A 20,057-nucleotide genomic window follows, 5' to 3' on the forward strand; every position below is an offset into this window, starting at 1 on the left:
AGAGGGAGGGGATTACATATTGATTGTGAAGCTTTGTTGAAGGGTTTAGCGTTGCGCTGATCTTAGTTGATCCACAGCCTAAATCTCAGGTGTGGTTATCAGTCGGATAATCGCTTCACCCCTTCATGTTTCTGTACATTTTGTTGGCAGCGCGGCTGTTCTTTTGATGATTTTTTTTATATATATATACTTATATATATATATATATATATATGAAGCACTTGTTCTGTACTGCCTAAATCATTTTTTTTGTTTTGTTTCTCTTTTGCTGCCTTTTATGTTTTCTAAGCTGTTTTCCGTGATGCAGTTTAAGCTCTGTTGTTCAACTCTTTAGTCTTTTTTTGTCTCCTGTTTTCCATTTATAGTGACAATACTTTTTTTTATATTTTGTGTGACTTACATTTTTTTTTTTCTCATCAGTCCAGGGCAATGCCAAGCTGTTATATTTTGTTTATTAAAAAAAAATGGATGAACCGGCCTTTGTAAAAAAAAAAAAAAAAGTTAAAAAAAATAAAATAAAATTTGTACTTTTTTATTACACTCCCCTGTTTCAGTTTTTTTTTATATATATATATATTTATATATACATATAAAACTGTCTGGCCACTAGGTGGCGACATATTTTTGCGTTTTTAAGAGTTGCATTAAAGTTAGAATTGATTTTATTGTAGTTATTTGTTGGTAACTTAGCAAAATATAAACCACTGAATCAAACTGGGACTAAAGGAGCAAAAACCGTCTCATAATTCACAAATGCAAAAGATTCACAGATGCACGGGACGAAATCTACAAAAGCGCAGCACGAGATTCACACTTGTATATCTTGATTTACAAGCTGTTTCTGGCCTGTGAGTTACGCTGCATTTGTGTGTGAATTTTGAGACTCCCCTGACGTCTCAATCCACAAATGTATTTTTTAATAAATGGCCTATCTGATTGGATGATCAGCAGCCAATCAGATAGCTTCGTTGTTTCACCCAATCATATGAACGAAGTCCCACGTTGGGGTAACATATGTTTCAGCTAATCGCATTAACCCATTCCAACAGCGCTGTAGCCAAAACGAAGCACCACAGTTTAGACCTCAGCCTGGCTTCTGGCAGCGACAGAGGAGCTGTAAGTGAAATATCTATCCAATGTATTTAGCTATTTATCCCCACGTTACCATTATTAATGTTAATCGATTTAATTGTGCAACTATCATCACAAGATAGCGATCTAAGTGAATAAGCTGTGCTACCGAGCTATGCTAGCGCATCTGCATGCTAATAGCTGGGTAGTGTCTTTCTATATCCCTTTTGATCACATATGTCAAAGTTAAGGCCCGAATTAATTATCAATGGCCCTCTGGATGATATTTAATTATTATTAGAACCGGCCACACATGGGCATAGGTTTGGGTATGGACGGTCGTGACATGTCACGACCAATATTCAAGGGATATAAAATAGTCAAATTTTTGCCATATTAATAAAAAAAAAAAAAAAACATATGTATTTTTTAACAAAAACAAAATAAATAAACAAAAATCCACATTGATTAGTTTAATATTTCAATATACTACGCAGTGGTAGCATTCATTTTAAAATTCGCTCTTATGAACTATGACGATCCATGCCGCTATTGGATCTACGTTCTTTGATTGGCTGCAACAGGCGGCGGCCAGCTGGCCACACGCGGAACGGAAGCTTGGTCTATGGTGCTGAAAGTGAACGTGTCTCCTTCTGAGTTTGACATTTATTATGAGTCTCCGAGACCATGTCGCCACCAAAAAAAAGAAAAGGACGACAGACATTAGAAGTTATTTCGCTACCTCGGCTGTAAGTACAGTGAGTGGAGCCATAAGTTAGATATCTATCACGCAACGCATCTGAGGTTATTTAATTCTCTCTCTTTTTTCCTTCCACAGAAAATCAAAGCAGCTGAACCAAAAGAAAAGCTCAAGAGAGTTTTAAAATAAAATATATTTTTTTTGAACCCTCAGTTCTGCCTACCTGTCCTCAAATATGTTGTGCCCTTGTTGGACGTAACATGTTATGATGCAGTTCACACAACCCCCAAGCAAATAACAAGGCCAGGTGATTATTCTCCTGTTCTTTAAAATAAAGATTCAGCTAACCACTTTCATAGGTGTGTTCAGGTGGACTGATGTAGCATATAGCATATGTCTGGTTCTACAAAAAAGATAAACAAATACAAATTACAATCCACCATGTACACCAATTAATAATTTTGTAAGCTACAAACATATTGTAAGCTACAAAAGTAAGCTACAAAAGACATTACTTGTCTTTTAAGCCTTACCACTAGGCCCAAAGGCCCTTATGACTAAATAAAATGAAACTTTCTTCTCATTACTCCAGTCTTATCTTTCAGTTGCTAATACAGTTAAATAAAGTGAAAGAGAGCAAGTAAACATAATAAGTTTCACAATTTTAGAGTAGAACTTAGATTAGCTATCAATTGTTCAGGAAAAATTGAGCAAACAGAAAATGTCCAAGTTAATAAAATACACATATTATCCTACTTAAACATAGATAGACGGTAATTTACCAGACTTGTGGACGCACATTCTCATAAAACCATAAAACTACCTACGATCACAACTTCTGCTGATCTGCACTGCTTCTTGAACAGAATTTTGAACAAAATATTACTCACAAAACGGTCGCGCCATCTAGTGGGAAAGCTATGGACTACAATATAGTCTTCAGAATCCTGACAGTCTTGTTTGTAGATGTACTCGATTATTGATCTTAAGTGATTTTCTAATTTTATGAGACATAAAATTTTAGGTTTTCACTATCTGTAACCCATAATCATCCATCCATCCATCGTGTACATCAGTGTGAATGATATCCATCTTGGCTGCGTTAGACTGGGGCCTCCAACTCACTTTAAACTACAAGCGTTCAGCCCGCCTTTTCCTGCTCCGCTCCTATCAGCACTCCCGATTGGATCGGGCAGCTGTTCTGACACTCAATGCGACCCCACCCCCAACGGCGTGCCCTCTGACCTTCAGCTGCAGCGGTATATATATCTGGGGGGGATGATCTGCAGTCCTCTGGCAGCCAAAATGAAGCTTCTGGCAACTGCGTGCCGCTTGCTGTGTCTCCTGGCTCTGTCGGCTGCAGGTACGGAGGCCGGATGAATGAAATAACTAGATTTAGAAACAAATGAACGTTTAGTTTTTGAACTGATTCAAATGGAATGTCCACTTAATGTGTACGCATGTCACCATTTTGGTAAACTTCCTAAACGTTTTGGTAGAATTTGCTGCTTTAAATCTGAATCAATCAAATCATTTTTTATACTGGATGCTCAGTGCAGACCTCCAGTCTAATTTGTCAGTCTTCCTGTTTCAGGTTTGGACGAGCTTGAACTGAATTTGTTGTTTAGAACCCTAACCCATCTTATGCCGTTTTGGGGTCTTTATCAACTCTCCCTTAATGTCGAGGCTTCTTGTCCGTCCTTGTGCCGATTCATTTTGACCCCCACTGACCAGGTGCCGGGATATTGTCAGACAAAGTCGTCATCAGATACGGTCGTTAGACTGATAATGATCTCTTCCAACCTCTTGGGAATGCACAGACATCACATTTCCAAATGCAAAAGATTGTTTCTGTGACGTCTTTGTAAGAACAAGACAAACTTCAAGCCATACACTTAGACTAAAATTTCACAGCTACACTCTAAAGGAAATTAATATTGAAAAAATAAAATAAAAAATCCTGGCTGGCAAAAAATTACCAGGACATTTTCTGCTAAGTGTATGAATATTTCCGTTCCAACGCTGAAACAGATTTTTACCGTAATTTAACAGTTTCTCATGGTAAACTTCTGTTCATCTCAAACCTGCCGAGCCGCTAATCCGTCATGCACTCACACACAATCGGACTCTGTTTCCCTCTGGCTGCTATGTTTAATTGCTGCCATATGCCGACTTTATGACATCTGAGTCGTTCGCGGCTGGAGCTCCTGCAGGAGCCGGAGCGCGGCCTCATGACAATCGCAGAGAGGGCGACGAGCGTCACGCTTCCTGAAAATAGAAACGGAATTATCCCTCCTTCTTTTCGCCCTCTGACTCATTGTGGGACTATTTCTGGGCGTCCAGCACCCAGGCACCTGTCCCGCTCCGTCCCCACAGGCCTGCGCTCTGCCCAGGCTCCAGCGTCAGGCTGCTGCTGCTGCTGCTGCTGCTGCTGCTGCTGCCTGGGAGTCGGGGAGCAGTTCTGTCAACTGATCTGCACCACAGCAGCACGTTGCCATTAATTGTATTCCAACGTTCTTGAAGGGAGGATAACCCGCAAACAGAAGACTTAAGGTTCAACGTCTCCCGTTGCAGACTGAGAATGTCAGACATTTTTGCAAAATGACTCCAGGACCAGTCAGTTTGAATGGGAGGATCTGTTAACATCAAATTTCAACTCTCTTGCCACAAATCCATGCTTGGATTTAGGTCTGGGCTTTGAATAAGTCACTTTACCAGACTGTCATCTTTCTATATAAAAAAATATATATAGATACATATTGTCCTAATTTAGATAAATATCTCAAGTCAATTAGTTAGTGTCAGTAGAAAAGCATTGCTACTGAAGAGTTTGATTTAGGTTTTGGCCTGGACAATCGAGTAACGCCCATATTGTCTGCTCTAACCTTTTAGGTACCATAAAATGATAATAAAAAGCTGACATTAATACTACAGAATAAACTACTCATCTTATTTTCTATCAGAGATTAAATTAAGTTTATCAAGAATGGTAGCAAACAATTCTTTGGATTGAAAATATGTTTTTAAATGTTGTTCAAATTTGTGTTTATGATTACTCAAGACAGATGCAGTCTGTCTTTATCCTGTCATAAACAATGCTTAGTTATTTTATATTTACAAAAAAGAGTGATAAAGTCTTGTTATAAATGCTCCAAATATTAAAGTAGTCACCAAGTATTCTCCAATTGTTGAGTCAGACAATTATTTAAAATGGATCTGAATGTTTTTAATTCAAACTGGGTAAAGTGTTTTGAAGAATTATTCATATACCTTGAATGACATACCATGTCGTGTCAAGTAACAACAGCAAACACATTTTTAAAGGTTTCCTTTGATAAACTAACAAATGTGGATCTGTACTTTGACTGGGCCATTCTAAAACACAAATGTGGCTTGATTCACACCATTTTACTGCATCTCCTGCTGAAATTTGAGTTTTTGTGTCTTCTAACAAGTTTTCTTCCAGGATTCCCCTTCATTTAGATCTCTAACCACCCTCCATTTGCCAGCAATATCAGAGAGATCTAATAACTGCTGACAACAACGAGTTAGTCCACAATTGTAAAACCTGGTAGCTTTTTTGTTTTTTCTGGCTCATGTTAGAGCGCAAACGATGCCACTGCACCCGTCTGGATTGCATCCAAAACTCCCACATGACTCAGGCAGATCAGAGTTGAAGCTGCACAGACATGGATCAGATTGCTCTTCTTCTTCTCTTGAGTCATTCAATTATAGACACCTACGGTACACGTAAGCCTGCTCAAGATGGGTATTATAAGACCTTGACCGACAGAGATTTCTGCTCCATTACTGTGGAACAGAAGTCTTGATATTTGTACACAGGATTGTGTAAAATGTACTAAAATCTATCTAAGAGGGTCTTTATCAATAGTTCTTCAAGGTTTTCTGAAGGTCTATAAAACTGAAACAGGCAAATAAAAAAAAAGAAACAAGCAAATCCAAAACAAATAATGTTTGAATGTCTGGATATCTAGAGAGGCTTAAAAACTGAAAGATGAAGAGATATCTAAAGATGTACATAGATGTTTAAAAGTGGTATAAAAATGGTTGAGTTTGGTCAAATTACAACATCTGCAACTTTTGGCTAAAAAATGTCCACTTTCAGTTTTCTTTTCTGGCAGACCTTTCAAAAGCATTGAAAAAGATGTCATCCAAGAGTTTTCATTCATTGAGTTCAAGAGGCTTTTTATGGCCGACTGATGAACAGAAACAAAGGGATGCAGTTGCCGGCACTGGTTAGAGCAAAAAGGTCTTTGGTATGAATCCGAGCTGGGACATTACCGAATGTGTCCTCCAGAAGGTAACATGAAGAAATGAGGGCTGGTTTTAATGTAATACTAAGGATTATCTCTCACGGTAAACAATGGATAGTGTATCTTGGTAAAACAAAAAAAAATTTTATAGAAGCTTCACATTTTTCTCCACTGAATGTGTTAAAATTACAGAGTGTTTCCAAACACACAATCAACGTTGGACCTTCCTTGTTTATATGTAACAATTAAATATGGTGTATAACTGGACTTTTCCTGTCTATAGGTTTCCTATAAATTTGGCCTGAACAAAGATGTTCAAAGTCAGACTTGGTTGGCCTATTTGATCAATCCCAACCCTCTTTGAGCCACATCTGGACATCAACAGATTTCTTCTGGCTTTGCACTTTTGTCATGTTTTGTAGCCTGAAGTCAACATCTTCTTTTCTGTCTGTTTTCTATGGAAATTTGCTTTTGTTACACCTTGAACTCTGAAAATTCACCTTTTTTTTTTCTCTTACAGATATTTATTAACATAACAATACGACACAATGTGGCCCCTTAACTGTACTTTGGACTCAATTTTATTTTTGCTTTTGGCAAAGTCTGCATAATTACGCCTCATAACATAACAACATTACTGCAGTATTGTATTTTTTTTACGAGATCAGTAGCTGTTGAGGCTGACTACCCCACTGGGAGGTGGTAAGCCAAAAACTTAGAGCCCCAAGAGGTGACAACAACATGATGGGAACACATTGTACATTTCTTAAGTTAAGGTCGGGGACAGTGCTGGACAGTACTTTGGGGGACTGAAAGGTAGATATCATTCTAATAATGACCTCTATGACATTTAGGTGAGCATTGGCTCCCCTATAAAAGCTGAAATTATACAATTTCTTAACTAAATCAGAAGAATCAGTATCAGAAGAACGTGATTATATGGACTTTTAAAAGTTGGGCACTTAATAGAAAACAGTTTGCCAACAAGAAACTTGATAAAAGCCGATAGTTAAGTTTTAGTTTGTGGCACACAAAATGTTAGAAACTCGTTTATTTATCAGTACACAATTCCACACATCTTTTGTTGGCGACGAAATATCAGATAGTTTGAATACTAGCGGTCTTGTTAGCATAGGTTTAGCTAGTAATCTCTCAGACCTAGTTGAGTCTTTAAGTACGAAAATCACAAACAGTAAGAAAATGATGTTTATTTACAAGAGGTCTACCCGAGTTAACTGCCAAAAATCAAAACAAATATTTTCAACAGGATCTTCTTAATTAGTGACAAAATACTTAACAAAACATCTGATGTCTTTGACAGCAAACAAAACCTTTTAATCCTCCCTCGTAGTGAATCCATCTTGTAACATGAACTGTAGGCATTCATTTAAGTGTCTCACATCACACTCTGTACCACAGGCAGTTAAATTTAAATGCAGGACACAAACCTTTGCTCTATGTCCATCATGGCAGTCAAGGATATCCAGCATGCCTCAATGTATCGGGATGCCAAAAGAGTCCCCTGCTGTTAAATATGATTTTATAGAAGTCATGGTAGCTGTGTTTGATCCATAAAAGCATGGTAACAAAGTTTAAATGTAAGAGCAGCACTAAGTGCAGAGAAAGTAATAGTTAAAAAAAATACATTTTAGTCTTAAGATAAGATAAGATTTATTTGTCATTGTCATCAACAGATTACAACGAGATTGAGACAGTGCTGGACTGGAGTTAAAGTTGTTACTTTAACTCATCAAACTCATGTTTGATGTTTTTTAACACCTTTATTTCTCCTGACAGAGTCCTCCGTCCACGAGGAGGAGCATCGAATGCGTCTTCAGCTCCAGCAGCCAGACGGAGACCTCTTCCCCTGCGGATGTGACACAACTGATGCCAGCCAGACCTCGTCCAATGACACCCCGGCTCCAGAGAGAGCCGTGTGCCACCCTTGCAAGCCCCTGTCAAGTGATGAAGAAGAGCTGGTGGCCGCGTTGGAGCAAGAGGTAGAGGAAGTACATCCAACTGAGGATGATTCTTCTGTTGAGGAAGTTGCAAGTGAAGAAAGGAGCCTGGAGGAGATTGCAGAGGAGCATGAAGAGGCGACATCTGGTGCTCAAAGCAAGGAAAAAGAAATACCTGAAGAGATCACTGTTGCTGAGGCAGCAGAGAAGACACCTGAGGAAGAGGAGCGGGGAGCCCTAGGGGAATTATCTCAAGTAGAGGAAGAAGACGTGAGTCAGGACACTGCAACTGATGAAGACGAAGTTGAGGACTCAGAGGACAAAGGTGCAGAGGAGGATGAAATGGTACCTGAACCAGAGGAAAGACCCCCAGATTTGACAGAAGACCCCAAACCAGAGTCACGGGAGCTACCGGAGGATCGAGTGAAAGAGCCAGAAGTGACAGAACAACCTGAAGCAGAAGCAGAACAAGAAGTCACTTTAGAGCCTGAGCTGATTACTGAGACTGACCCAGAACCAGAAATCACCCATCAGGCTAACCAGGACCTTTCTCTGGAAGGCACTGAGGATGATGCAGTGGAGGAAACTACAGCGGACACACCGGAGTCTGAACAGGGTTCTGACCAGGAGGTGAAACTGGAGGAGGTACCTGCAGAGGAACCAGCACAGCTTCCAGCTAAAGGTACAAAAAGTTGTTGAAATGTATAATTCATGTTTTATTAACATAGATTGTTGGACTTGGGAGGGAGAACATTACTTCTTCATTATTGTCTTCAGTTTTTCAATCCCCTTCAGTAATAGCTGATAACATTGGACCCTGACACTTTGACAGCTACTTTTTGTGCAGTTAGAGATGAGCTAAGAGTATTATGCCTTCATAGAAATGGGATTGCCTATGCTTCGTTGCAAGTACATTGTTGGATATTATTGTGACGATTGGATATATTTGTCTCCATTCTACGTCAGAGTATGAAAATCTTGAGAATATGATCTTGTGATGTACAGAAGTGATTTGAGTATTTTGGGTTGCATTTATTTTTGATTAATTCATTGATTCTTACTCTGTTCTCAAGTTAATTATGTATTTGTTTTGTTTTATTCATGCCACCTGGAGTGATGAAGGGTGTTGAATTTCTTTAAATAATAATAAATAAAAAAATGCATATTTTTTTAATTAAGCTTTTCTTTAAACTAAAAACGATTAAGTTATTTAAATAAAAAAAAAAAAGATACTCTAATAGTCAGACCAAAATGAAATTTTGGCATGCATTCAAATCATTACATGTGGTGGAAACGCAGCCTGAACCCTCCACCTACAACATGTCAATGGTGGTGACAGAATCATGTTGTGGGGAAGCTTTTTTATAGCAGGAGGAAATACCAAAATACGAGGCAATCGTGGAAGAAAACTAGCTGGAGGTTGCGAAACACTGGAAACTGGAGCTAAAACAATACAATGAGTTAGATCAATTGTTTACAAAGTATGGCAAAACTATGAGGCTAGTGGTTTTACTCAGATTACTCGTATCGCGATATCAGTAATAGAAAGTGATATGAGAAAGCTGTTTGGTAGCGAAGCACAGCTTGTTTCGGTCGCATTTGGATTGGCTCTCTTTTACTCACCTGCTGACTCACTACATGTTCACTCGCTCTCACAGAGGATGAGGCCATTGGGTCGGGCCTGAGAGACCGCTCCCACATTGAGGAGATGCTGCGACTGGCGACAGCTGAACCATCAGCAGAGTTCTCTGGTAAGGAGCAAAATATCGGCCCGATCATACTGATGAGAAGAAATCTTTACAAGGTGCGCGAGTTCCCTGAAATGAAACGGAATATTAGGGCCAAAATTAGAAGAATAAAGTCATGATATTATGAGAACAAAGTCACAATAATATGAGAATAAAGTCATAAAGTTGGGCCTAATGCTCCACTATACCTGAGAGTTGATGGGAAAGACACTCATTTATTAAACACAGTTAAAACACATTGCCTCGGGGCGTGCTCCGGTGGCGTAGAGGGTAGCGCGCCCCACAGTTGGAGGCCTTCAGTCCTCGACGCGGCCGTCGCGGGTTCGATTCCCGGACCCGACGACATTTGCCACATGTCTTCCCCCCCTCTCCTTCCCCCTTTCCTATCAGCCTACTGTGGTATAAGGGACACTAGAGCCCACAAAAAGACACCCTGGTGGGGAAAAAAAATAAACAAAAAACACATTGCCTCTATCCATCATCACCAATGGTTATGTCTGTTGGACCTCTGCTGTGGAAATGAAGCCATGACTTGAACTACAACAAGCATCTGAATGTTTACACCTACGTTGACAATGCGAAGGAAACCAGATGTGCTCGCAGGAAAATGTGTGCCTGAGACGTTTTTTTGTTGTTTTTTTTTTGCGTCGTCATGCTGCAGCCGTTCTGATGATTGCTTCATGATGTCTGGGCCAAAGTGTGTGCGCATGTACCACATGAGTGCGTGTGTACAAATGAGGGCGATTAATCAGACCAAATGTGATGGTGTCCTGGGCATGAAACCCTCTACAGTTTGTTGAATCAGAGCGGTTCCTGTTACAAAAGTTATGAGCTACGGCAGAGCAGGCCTTTTATTGCCTCCGTTCTGTACAGTAAATTTTATAGGGTCTTTTCATCATCTACAGCGGAAGCAGGTTTTGGCATTAGCTGTTATGGGTCTGTCTCTCTCTGCTTTTCCCTGTTTAGGGGCCATAAAGAGACTGTTAAACATCTACCATAAGTCCATCAAGCCAATGGAACAAGTCTTTAAGTACAACGAGCTCAGGCAACATGAAGTTACAGGTAGGTACTGCTGGCTCTTCCTGAACAAGAGAACAATGGCGAGAACAGAAGTGACTAAAGCTAACTTTTACCAGTCAGATCAATCTGCAGGAGCAGTGCCTTGCAAAAGTGTTCATTACCCTTGAAGTTTTTCACATCTAGTCCCATTACACCTACAAAACTGGAGGATTTATTGGTATTTTATTTAAGAAAAAACACAAAAGTAAAGCAGAGTGGTTCTTTTGTTTTCTAAGGAAAAGGACTTGAGATTTTAATCCAACTTTTTCTTTTTCCCAGCATCATTCTGTGGAGATGCTTCTCTTTGGGACAGGGAAGCTGATTGGAGTTAATAGAACGATGGAGAAAGTCTATAATGTTTGTAAAGTGTGGTACCGTGTATCACACACTAATGAAAGCTCTTGTATCAGTGTTGACATGGGAACTTTACTTAGTGTGTACCTCTATTTCAGTGTTTTTCTCCGTTTTGGTCCAACACTGAATCCAGCTGAGTTTTGGATGCAACTTTCAAGGAATGTACATGAAATTCACCAAATGCCTTAATGGAAATTACGGACAGGTGGTTCAGGCATGTTCCAGAACAAGTACCTGTTAACCAATGACTTCTACACTTGGACTGCATCATGTAGCAGATTAGGGTTAGGGCTGGGGTTAGGATCTGTGGTGGTTTCTTTTATTTTCTCAAACCTTCCTCCGACCTTTTATAAACACTCACCTACAGATGGTGAGATCACCTCAAAGCCAATGGTTCTGTTTCTCGGACCCTGGAGCGTTGGAAAGTCCTCGATGATCAACTACCTTTTGGGTCTCCATGGCACACCCCAGGAACTTTACACAGGTTAGCACACATAAAACCTGACAGCATGCAGGTTTTTCTTCCGGTGCTTGCACCGGAAGAAAATCCCTTTCTTTTCATCCCTGCACCAGGTGCTGAGCCCACCACATCTGAGTACACGGTCATCATGCACGGGGAAAGGTTTCGGACCATAGAGGGCATTGTGATGGCAGCAGACAGTTCAAGGTCCTTCTCTCCGCTGGAGAAGTTCGGTCAAGGCTTCCTGGAGCGACTGGTTGGCATCGAGATGCCCCACAAGTTACTGGAGAGGGTCACCTTTGTTGACACACCCGGCATCATTGAAAACCGCAAGCAGCAGGAGAGAGGTAAGGATCAGTCCAAAAATCTGTCCTCCATAGATAGGTGGATAGAGGAGAGATATTGTTCGAAGAAAGCCCTGAAACGTTTAGACTTTTCCATAGAAATTGCACAGCCGAAGCTAACCTAGCTCAAGTTCACAGGTTACCCGTACAACGACGTGTGCCAGTGGTTCATCGACAGAGCAGACCTCATCTTCCTGGTGTTCGACCCCACCAAGCTGGATGTGGGGGGCGAGCTGGAGATGCTCTTCCGCCAGATGAAGGGCCGCGAGTCCCAGATTCGCCTCATCCTCAACAAGGCCGACAGCCTCTCTACGCAGGACCTAATGAGGGTTTATGGGGCCCTCTTCTGGAGCATGGCGCCGCTTGTCAATGTCACAGAGCCACCCCGCGTGTATGTCAGCTCCTTCTGGCCGCAGGACTACGCTCCCAACACAAGCCGAGAGCTCTTCATGAAGGAGGAAATCTCCCTGCTGGAGGATCTCAACCAGGTTAAGCTCATTCCAGGTTACTTTCTGTTCAGTAACCTCAAAATGACTCTGTGTAGGGCTGGTTAGCTGTTGAGGGTCCGTGGGGGCCGCGTCTCAAAGCTCCATTTTTGGGCCGCTGTTGTTGAATATCTACATTTGAAGCCAGAAGTTTTCAAAAAGACACACAGCTTTTTTTTTTCCTCGCTGTCTCAAGTTAAGACAAACTAAACTTTTTTTGTCTTAGGTCAGTCAGAATCGCCAAAATAATCTCTATTTGCTTAAACAATGAGAGAAAGCCCAGATGATGAGGTCATGGCTTTGGGAACTTCGGATAGGTTAATTATTGTGTTTATTTATATCCTTTAATGTACTTCTCATATTGTATAAAAAAGGCTTAAGTAGTTAAATAAAAAATCTGTGAAATTAATTTATCAGAATAATTGATTACCAAAATAGTTATTTGTTACCCTAATTGGCGGATGTTTTTAATTAGCAACAGAAAACTTTAACAACGTCAGCGTTTGGGTGCAGGTGGATTGATGATATTTATTCTTCCATTCAGTTTCCATACCTGTTTGATCCTTACAGGGTGGCGTTAGGGCTAGTCGTCGTCTCCCACTGTCAATGGCTAAAAGGCAGACTACACCCGGGACAGACCACCAATCAAAGCTGTATTTTCCTACGAGTTCTTGTTTTCTTGCCTCTGCTTTCTTATTTGTGTTACTTAAACTTGCCTTTTGTCCGTGCAGGTGGTTGAGAATCAGATAGAAAACAAAATCGCCTTCATCCGCCAGCACGCCATCCGAGTACGCATCCACGCTCTGCTGGTAGACCGCTACCTTCAGACCTACTACGACAAGCTGGGCTGGTTCGGCGACCCCTACGAGGTTTTCCAAGACATCGTGAATGACCCCGATAAGTATTACATCTTCAAGTCCATTCTGGCCAAGAGCAACGTCAGCAAGTTCGACCTGCCCGACAAGGAGGCTTACCAGGACTTCTTTGGGGTCAACCCCATTTCCAACTTCAAGCAACTCTCCCAGCACTGCAGCTGGACTGACGGATGTCTGCTGGAGAAGATTGAGAAGGCTATCTCGCACGAGCTTCCGGCTCTGCTCAGCAGCATCACCAAAAGCTCAGAGGCACCCACCCCGGCAAAGACTGCCCCAGCAAACCCGCCTCCTCTCCCCGGTACATGCGAAGGTCCAGAGTGTGAGGAGAAACCCAAAAATCGCTGGAGGAAGCAGTGAGATGGAAAGGAAGAGGACAGGGGGGCAGCCAAGAGAGAGATGAGGCAGAGGGCAGCCAGATAGTTTCCTGAAATAATGTCCACTGGTGTGGATTCCAGGATTAGCTCCAGGAAAACTGGAAATGTGCAGAAAACCAGATACAGAATGGACTTCAGCATATTTTGTGTTACTACTTAAATGGAAAGAATATTTGCCATACATGTTCTGTTAGTTGTATTTGAAAGCAGAGGAAAACAATACAGGGCCCTCTACATGTATTGGGACCCTTGATAAAAATCCCTAAATTAATTGTGTATTACTCTACCATACATTTATACAGTTCATTTTATTTACCTTGCCTTTAAATTTAAATACAAGTGGGGACAAACATCTGCTCTTTTTTCGCCAAATCATTGGTGCCACACTTATTTGCACCCCTACTTCTCTTATAATATTTTATAAGTTGTAAGCATACAGACCATATTTTAGACCATTCCTCTTCGCATAAACTCAGTAGATCATCCAGTCTTAAGTTCTCTACTCTTCGGCTCCCCCACCTGGCCATCTATAGAATTTACATCTCAGGAAGTGAGATGCCCAAGAAGGAAGGTTGATTTACATTTCTGCATCCATTTAGCTAAATCTTTCTGCTCATATTTCACTTGAAAAACCCTATGACAATCCAGTTTCAGTATTCTGGCAGAGATCTGCTGATTTTTACTTGAAATCTTCCGGTGTCTAAAACAGTTCACAATGCCATGCGCTCTAACTAGATTTCCAGACTACTTAGGAGAGATACAAACCCAACACACATCACAGAACCTCCACCATGCCTAACAGTGAGAATAAGGTGCTTTTCTATGAATTAATTCTGTGTTACACATCAGACCCAACTCTTTGTTGCAACTCATCAAAGCAGCTAGTTGTAGTTAAAGTCCCAGTAGAGTTTGCCAAACGGCCTTTACATACATGGTTGTTAGGACAGAAAAAGCTTTTTCCTGGCATGCTTCCCAAACAACTGGTTGGCATTTAGATGGCGACTAACAACAGTCGTCCAGGGCCGATGGGTGAATTATCTCCTCAACGCTTCACTAACGTTTTTTTTTTATTGGACGTTTAGGGAATCCTGATTGGTGTGGCACCAGTGATTAATAAATTTTTTTAAAATCTTAATAGAAGTTTTTTCATACAAACCTTCAAGCAACCTTTAACCAGATGTTCCAAGAACTGCTATATTTTGATATTGCTGGTGAAGAATTTTATTTGTTTGGTATTTAGCAAATAATTTCACTTCTTGTGGCGATTAAACTGTTCCTTGAATTCCTCTCTGCAACAGTTTTAATTTTCAAACTTTATTGAATATCTAGAGCATAAATATACTTCAAGGGTTATGATTTAGAGAAATTATTTTTCAGTTTCTTGTTTTATGTTCCTCGTTCTTTTATTTGTTTGAATCGGAGGAGTCATCAGGAAGCGGTCACACCGCTCCTGGGACTGAAAAGGAAAGCTGACCTTGTAATATTTTATATTTTCAGATCTGACCCACTGTAATTCAGACAAACAGCAGAGTTTTCTGATAACGTGTTCTAATAAAATAAGGAGAAAGGTTCTCACTCTGTTTCCAGTTGTATTTTACACTGTAATTTCCCTCTGAACTATATTTAGCTCTAATACATATACTTTAATTTTTATTTTATTTTATTTTTTACAGATTTTGAGGTTAGGATAACTGAAAGAAATAAATGTCCCACAATTTCCTAGCTTTTTTCCTCAAAAAACTTTGAATTGTTGTTTAGCTTCACCCCATTTCTGCCGTGCACCATATTGGCATTTTCCATTAAAATACACTCTGTTGGGTCCTTAATCAGTATTTACTCTGTTTAATATTGTCCTTGTTTTGTGTGATTCATTGTCAGTAAATAACCAGGATACAAAAACAACAGCAGCACTGTTTCCTTTGTGAAATCCCTTTGACTAAGGCCTAATGTTCTGGTATCAGAACTAAACAATACCTGAACATGATGGGTAATGTGCAGCATATTGAACTAGAAATGATTTCATTGTTATCAATTTGCCTTACAAAATATTTTATTAAAATATAATTTAAAAACGATGTAGTTTCTGAAGGTTAATTTCGAGGGTGGTTCGGTTTGCTTGAACTTCAACTTGTAGGAGTTTCCCTGCAGGTGTGAAACCCCTCAGGAAAATGACTGTACAAAATTATAAGTCTACAACAGTTTACAATTGTTGGACAGAAGAACCCAGGACTTCCAGGATCCTTTTCCTTGGACAGATGAAACTGAATTCTATTTCCAGAACTAGCTTGGTGAAAACCAGTCCTTTGTTCTCCGCTTTCCTTCATGCACAGGGTCTGGACCCTCGGATACTGAGAAACGATTGTTTCCTGAAGGCGGGGACTCTGAAGTTTTAAATCGTAACACAAATCATCGGCAGATATGTATATAATGCGTTAGCTCGATGCTATGAAGCTAACCGGAAATCGCCTGGCCTGTAAACAATCATCCTCCACTGTGAAGATGAAGCAAAAAAAAAAAAGATGGATATTGATTTAATTCACTTTAGGAACATGGCCAACGCGGACTGAAGGGCTGTCTTCGCTTCCTGCGTTGAACTTGCTGAAACTACAAGCAGACTACAAATTCAAAATGGCGCAGAAAATCGACGTTCTCAACTTCTCTTTCTGTTCTATGTCCTAGTAGACGTTCTACCGGAGAAATCCACTTAAATGGCAGAAAGCCCAGACAGAGGTGTGATGATAATCAGAATTGAGTGGAATTGCTTAGGAAAGGAATGCCTAAGCTAAGGTTCGGCATAAACCAATTGTGAAGCACAGGGGGGCAACTTTCAGTGTTTGGGGACGTTTTGCTGACCCACAGACGTCACTCCATAACGGAGTCCATCATGGATTCTATCGTGTGTCAGAGGGATTTGATGAAAATGTGTCATCAGCTGTAAAACCTGGAGCAGAACTGGACCCTGCAACAACAACAACAACAACAATAACAACAACAATAACAACAACAACAACAACAAAAAAGATCCAAGCATATCAGTAAATCCATGGCTGAGAGTTGGGAAATGGAAAGTCAGGCCTGGATTGATTCAAGCCCAATTGTTGATCTCACTGAGATAATGCGACGTGACTCAAGCTAGAGTGAACGGATAAAAAAATGCTTAAAACATCAAAAACCTGCAAGTGAGGAGTGGACAGATGTCAAAGACAAAACGATGGCTGCAAGAAGTGTTTCGAGAAGTGAAAACATTTTCACCGATGGGGTTAACACTCACTCTTAGGAGGTAAGGTTTACTAACTTTTGTTTGTTCTTACCATCAAATCTAGACATGTAGAAAGAGTAAAATGCCATTTTAAGGGGTGTGAGGGTTGTTTTTTAGAGATAAATAAAAAATAATAATAATGAAGGGTTTGACATTAATGTGTGAATATTTTCTTAATAAAGAACAAATAATTGTTTTCACAAAACTGTAAGTGTGTAACAGAAGAATATATATATAATTATAATTATTGAGACAACAGCTATGATTCCTTATAGCTGTCGGTCATTTTCTTCTGCAGTGACTAAAACTTGACACCAGATGGCGCTTCGGTTCAATGCGTCGATTGAAAGGATTTTCAAAAGTAGAGAAAGAAAATAAGTTTGGGATTGCCTTTCTTCTTACTTAAATGCAAAGAGGAAGTAAAATCTCGAAATAAATAATATATTGTGCAGGGGGAAAAAAGATAAACGTAACATGTAGCTGTTTATGCAAGTGAACAAAATTTGCGCTGGATTTACTCATTCATACCTCCCCACTCTGTTCGGAACATATTTGATGAGCTGGTTATAATCTGTGGATCACTGCAGTTTAGTGAGTCAAAGTTTAATTTTCTCTGGAGATAAATCTCCACGAGCTAAAACCGATTCAAGCTTTAGGAACCCTAGAAAAATCGCTGATTTTATGGTACATATTTTTAGACAATAAATTTTTTTTTTTTTTTGTAGAAATAAGTTTTCATTTTGATTTTAAAGGGGGGGTTTTTTGTCAAAAGAAAGCTACATTTTATCGATAGTGACTGATTTGCAACAGCAGTAAAAGAGTGAATCAATCAAGGTGGTGAGTACATTTTATGGGAACTTGATTTCTTCTTTTAGATGCAATATTATGAGCCAAAATACAGAATGCGTCAAACTCAAGGCCATAGCTTTTTGTATGGCCCTCTAGATTCTAGACTAAACACTAAGTGTCCATAAACATTATGTTTTCAGTCAAATTGATCCAATTCTTATCTGTTTACTGCCAAATTATATCAATCAGTCCCTCCAGTTTCTTGAGAAATATTGTGGAAATTCACACAAAATCAACAAATCCCCGCTCTTTTTTGCACTAATAATTGGAAGTTTATTGGAGATTTTTCTAAAAGAAATGGTCAAAAACCTTCTTACTTGTACTAAGTCTTAATTGATATCAGATTGCAGGTCACTATCCATACACTGAGTAATAAAAAGCCGCATTTACTGTTACAAATAAGCGCAAATATTTCCAAATTAGTACAACAAATACTTTGAGTTTTATTGCAAAAAATCACAAAATCCTGGAGGGACTGAAAATATATTAATTTAATTTTAAGAATTTATAGATTTTTTTTTAACAGTTTGTGAACAGGTTTTATACATTCTGCACAACAGGCCCTTTATGAGGATTCATGATCTTGATTTGTCCCAAAATTAAGAAAATGCTGTTACTCTACAATGCGGAGTGACGGGTAAAACTGATATTGGCTTGTTCCTTTTTAATCCGTCTCTCTCTTTTGGTAGCCTGTCTACAATCAGCTGCTCTGCAGAGAAGACCCTCATAGCAATGCAACTGTAGTTTTTAATCTTACCGTACCAAGAGTAAAGAGTTTCCAAACTTAATTATAACAGCAAACCAGCTGAAATGCTCTTTCTTGCCCTCTTTTCAGTCTGTGAACCAGCTTGGAGGCATGGCCTTTCTTTCCCTTCTGGCGCATTTTCGACTTTACGTGACTTCACCTGTGGATTCATGAATAAAACCTACACCCTCAAACACATGTTTGAGCTCTTGTCGTGCGTGTTTGATGAGCTGAGCCGCGGCTCTCGAAGGCCCTCGGCACAGTTTCAGAGCAGACCTATCAGACGGGCTTTATCAAATCCCACAACAGTCCTCTCTTTGTAAGCTCTCAGCGCACCACCCACATGCCAAGCTCTCGCAAGAACCATGCACAGAGATCACACGTCCCCTGAGATTAATATTCAAATTGTCCTCCATCTTCCACAGTAAAATGTAATTAGAATAATATATTAACAGAAAGGACTAGCGACCTGTCCAGGGTGAACCCGAAATGTCTCGCTGAAGATTGGAACCACCGGCACCCTTCCTGACACCACGAGGGACAAGGGTGTTAGGAAAACCTAACACCCCATCCATATGGATGGATATTAACAGAAAGACCAGTGAATGAGTGTGCAGTGAATGAAAACATGAGTCATAAAGGATATCTGCACTGTTAGCCTTTGCTGTATTTTCTACAGCTAAATACCGCAAAATGCCCAGTAAAACTAACATAAAACATCTTTACAATTAGTTACTGTAATTTGCATTGCATTATGGGTATAGTACATAGCATTACAGTAACTTACTGTATGTTTTGAAGTTGCAGTAATTTACTGTTTACACATTGCAGTAGTGGTACTGTATTTATAATATCTTGCACTGTTAGCCTTTACTGTATTTTTTACAGCTAAATACATAAAATGCCCAGTAAACTAACATAAAACATCTTTACAATTAGTTACTGTAATTTGCATTGCATTATGGGTATAGTACATAGCATTACAGTAACTTACTGTATGTTTTGAAGTTGTAATTTACTGTTTACACATTACAGTAGTGGTACTGTACTAATAATGTCTTTGCGCTGGCCATGTAAGAATTCTATTTGATTTCCAACGGTCATCATAGATGTTTCATCGTGGTTCTCTGTTTCTGTATTTTTACTCCTTTAGTGGTTAACATATTTTAAGGCAGAAAGAGAGCATGTATTTTTGTTTTTTTCACATCCTAGCTAACATTAATATGCAGTTTATCTAGCTACGTCATCAAGGGTGGCTTCGCTTCCAACGTTTTTCTGATGACGCTTTGTTTTAAACTCGAAGCTTTTTCCGTCCAAGTGCAAGTGCAGCTCTGCTGTGGGCTCACACTGCTTCAGCTCTTCGCAAGACAGGTAAAAAAAACACTTAGAAAACTGTTTGAAGCCAATGTATATTTTAGATGGAGCTAACGTAACTTATAGCATCATGCTATAATGCTATAACTTAGCATGAGGTGAAAGATAGAAAAATATGATGGTGTTAT

The 20,057-nt window shown here is 39.7% G+C and overlaps 1 protein-coding gene across 2 annotated transcripts; it reads left to right on the forward strand.

The window, feature by feature from the left end:
* Positions 1–1,014: 1,014 nt before the first annotated feature.
* On the forward strand, positions 1,015–14,621 carry LOC122829727 (sarcalumenin-like). Of its 2 annotated transcripts, none has more exons than XM_044114502.1 (8): positions 1,015–1,116; positions 7,843–8,685; positions 9,662–9,754; positions 10,718–10,813; positions 11,532–11,648; positions 11,738–11,971; positions 12,107–12,456; positions 13,185–14,621. In XM_044114502.1, the coding sequence occupies exons 2-8, from the start codon at positions 7,872–7,874 to the stop codon at positions 13,683–13,685; spliced, it is 2,205 nt and encodes a 734-aa protein (XP_043970437.1). In that variant the 5' UTR covers positions 1,015–1,116; positions 7,843–7,871; the 3' UTR covers positions 13,686–14,621. The 2 variants fall into 2 exon arrangements, with proteins under 2 accessions (XP_043970437.1, XP_043970436.1); XM_044114501.1 differs by lacking the exon at positions 1,015–1,116 and adding an exon at positions 3,008–3,134.
* Positions 14,622–20,057: the final 5,436 nt, after the last annotated feature.

The sequence above is a fragment of the Gambusia affinis genome, linkage group LG04 (genome assembly GCF_019740435.1).
Source record: "Gambusia affinis linkage group LG04, SWU_Gaff_1.0, whole genome shotgun sequence".
NCBI classification, from domain to species: domain Eukaryota; kingdom Metazoa; phylum Chordata; class Actinopteri; order Cyprinodontiformes; family Poeciliidae; genus Gambusia; species Gambusia affinis.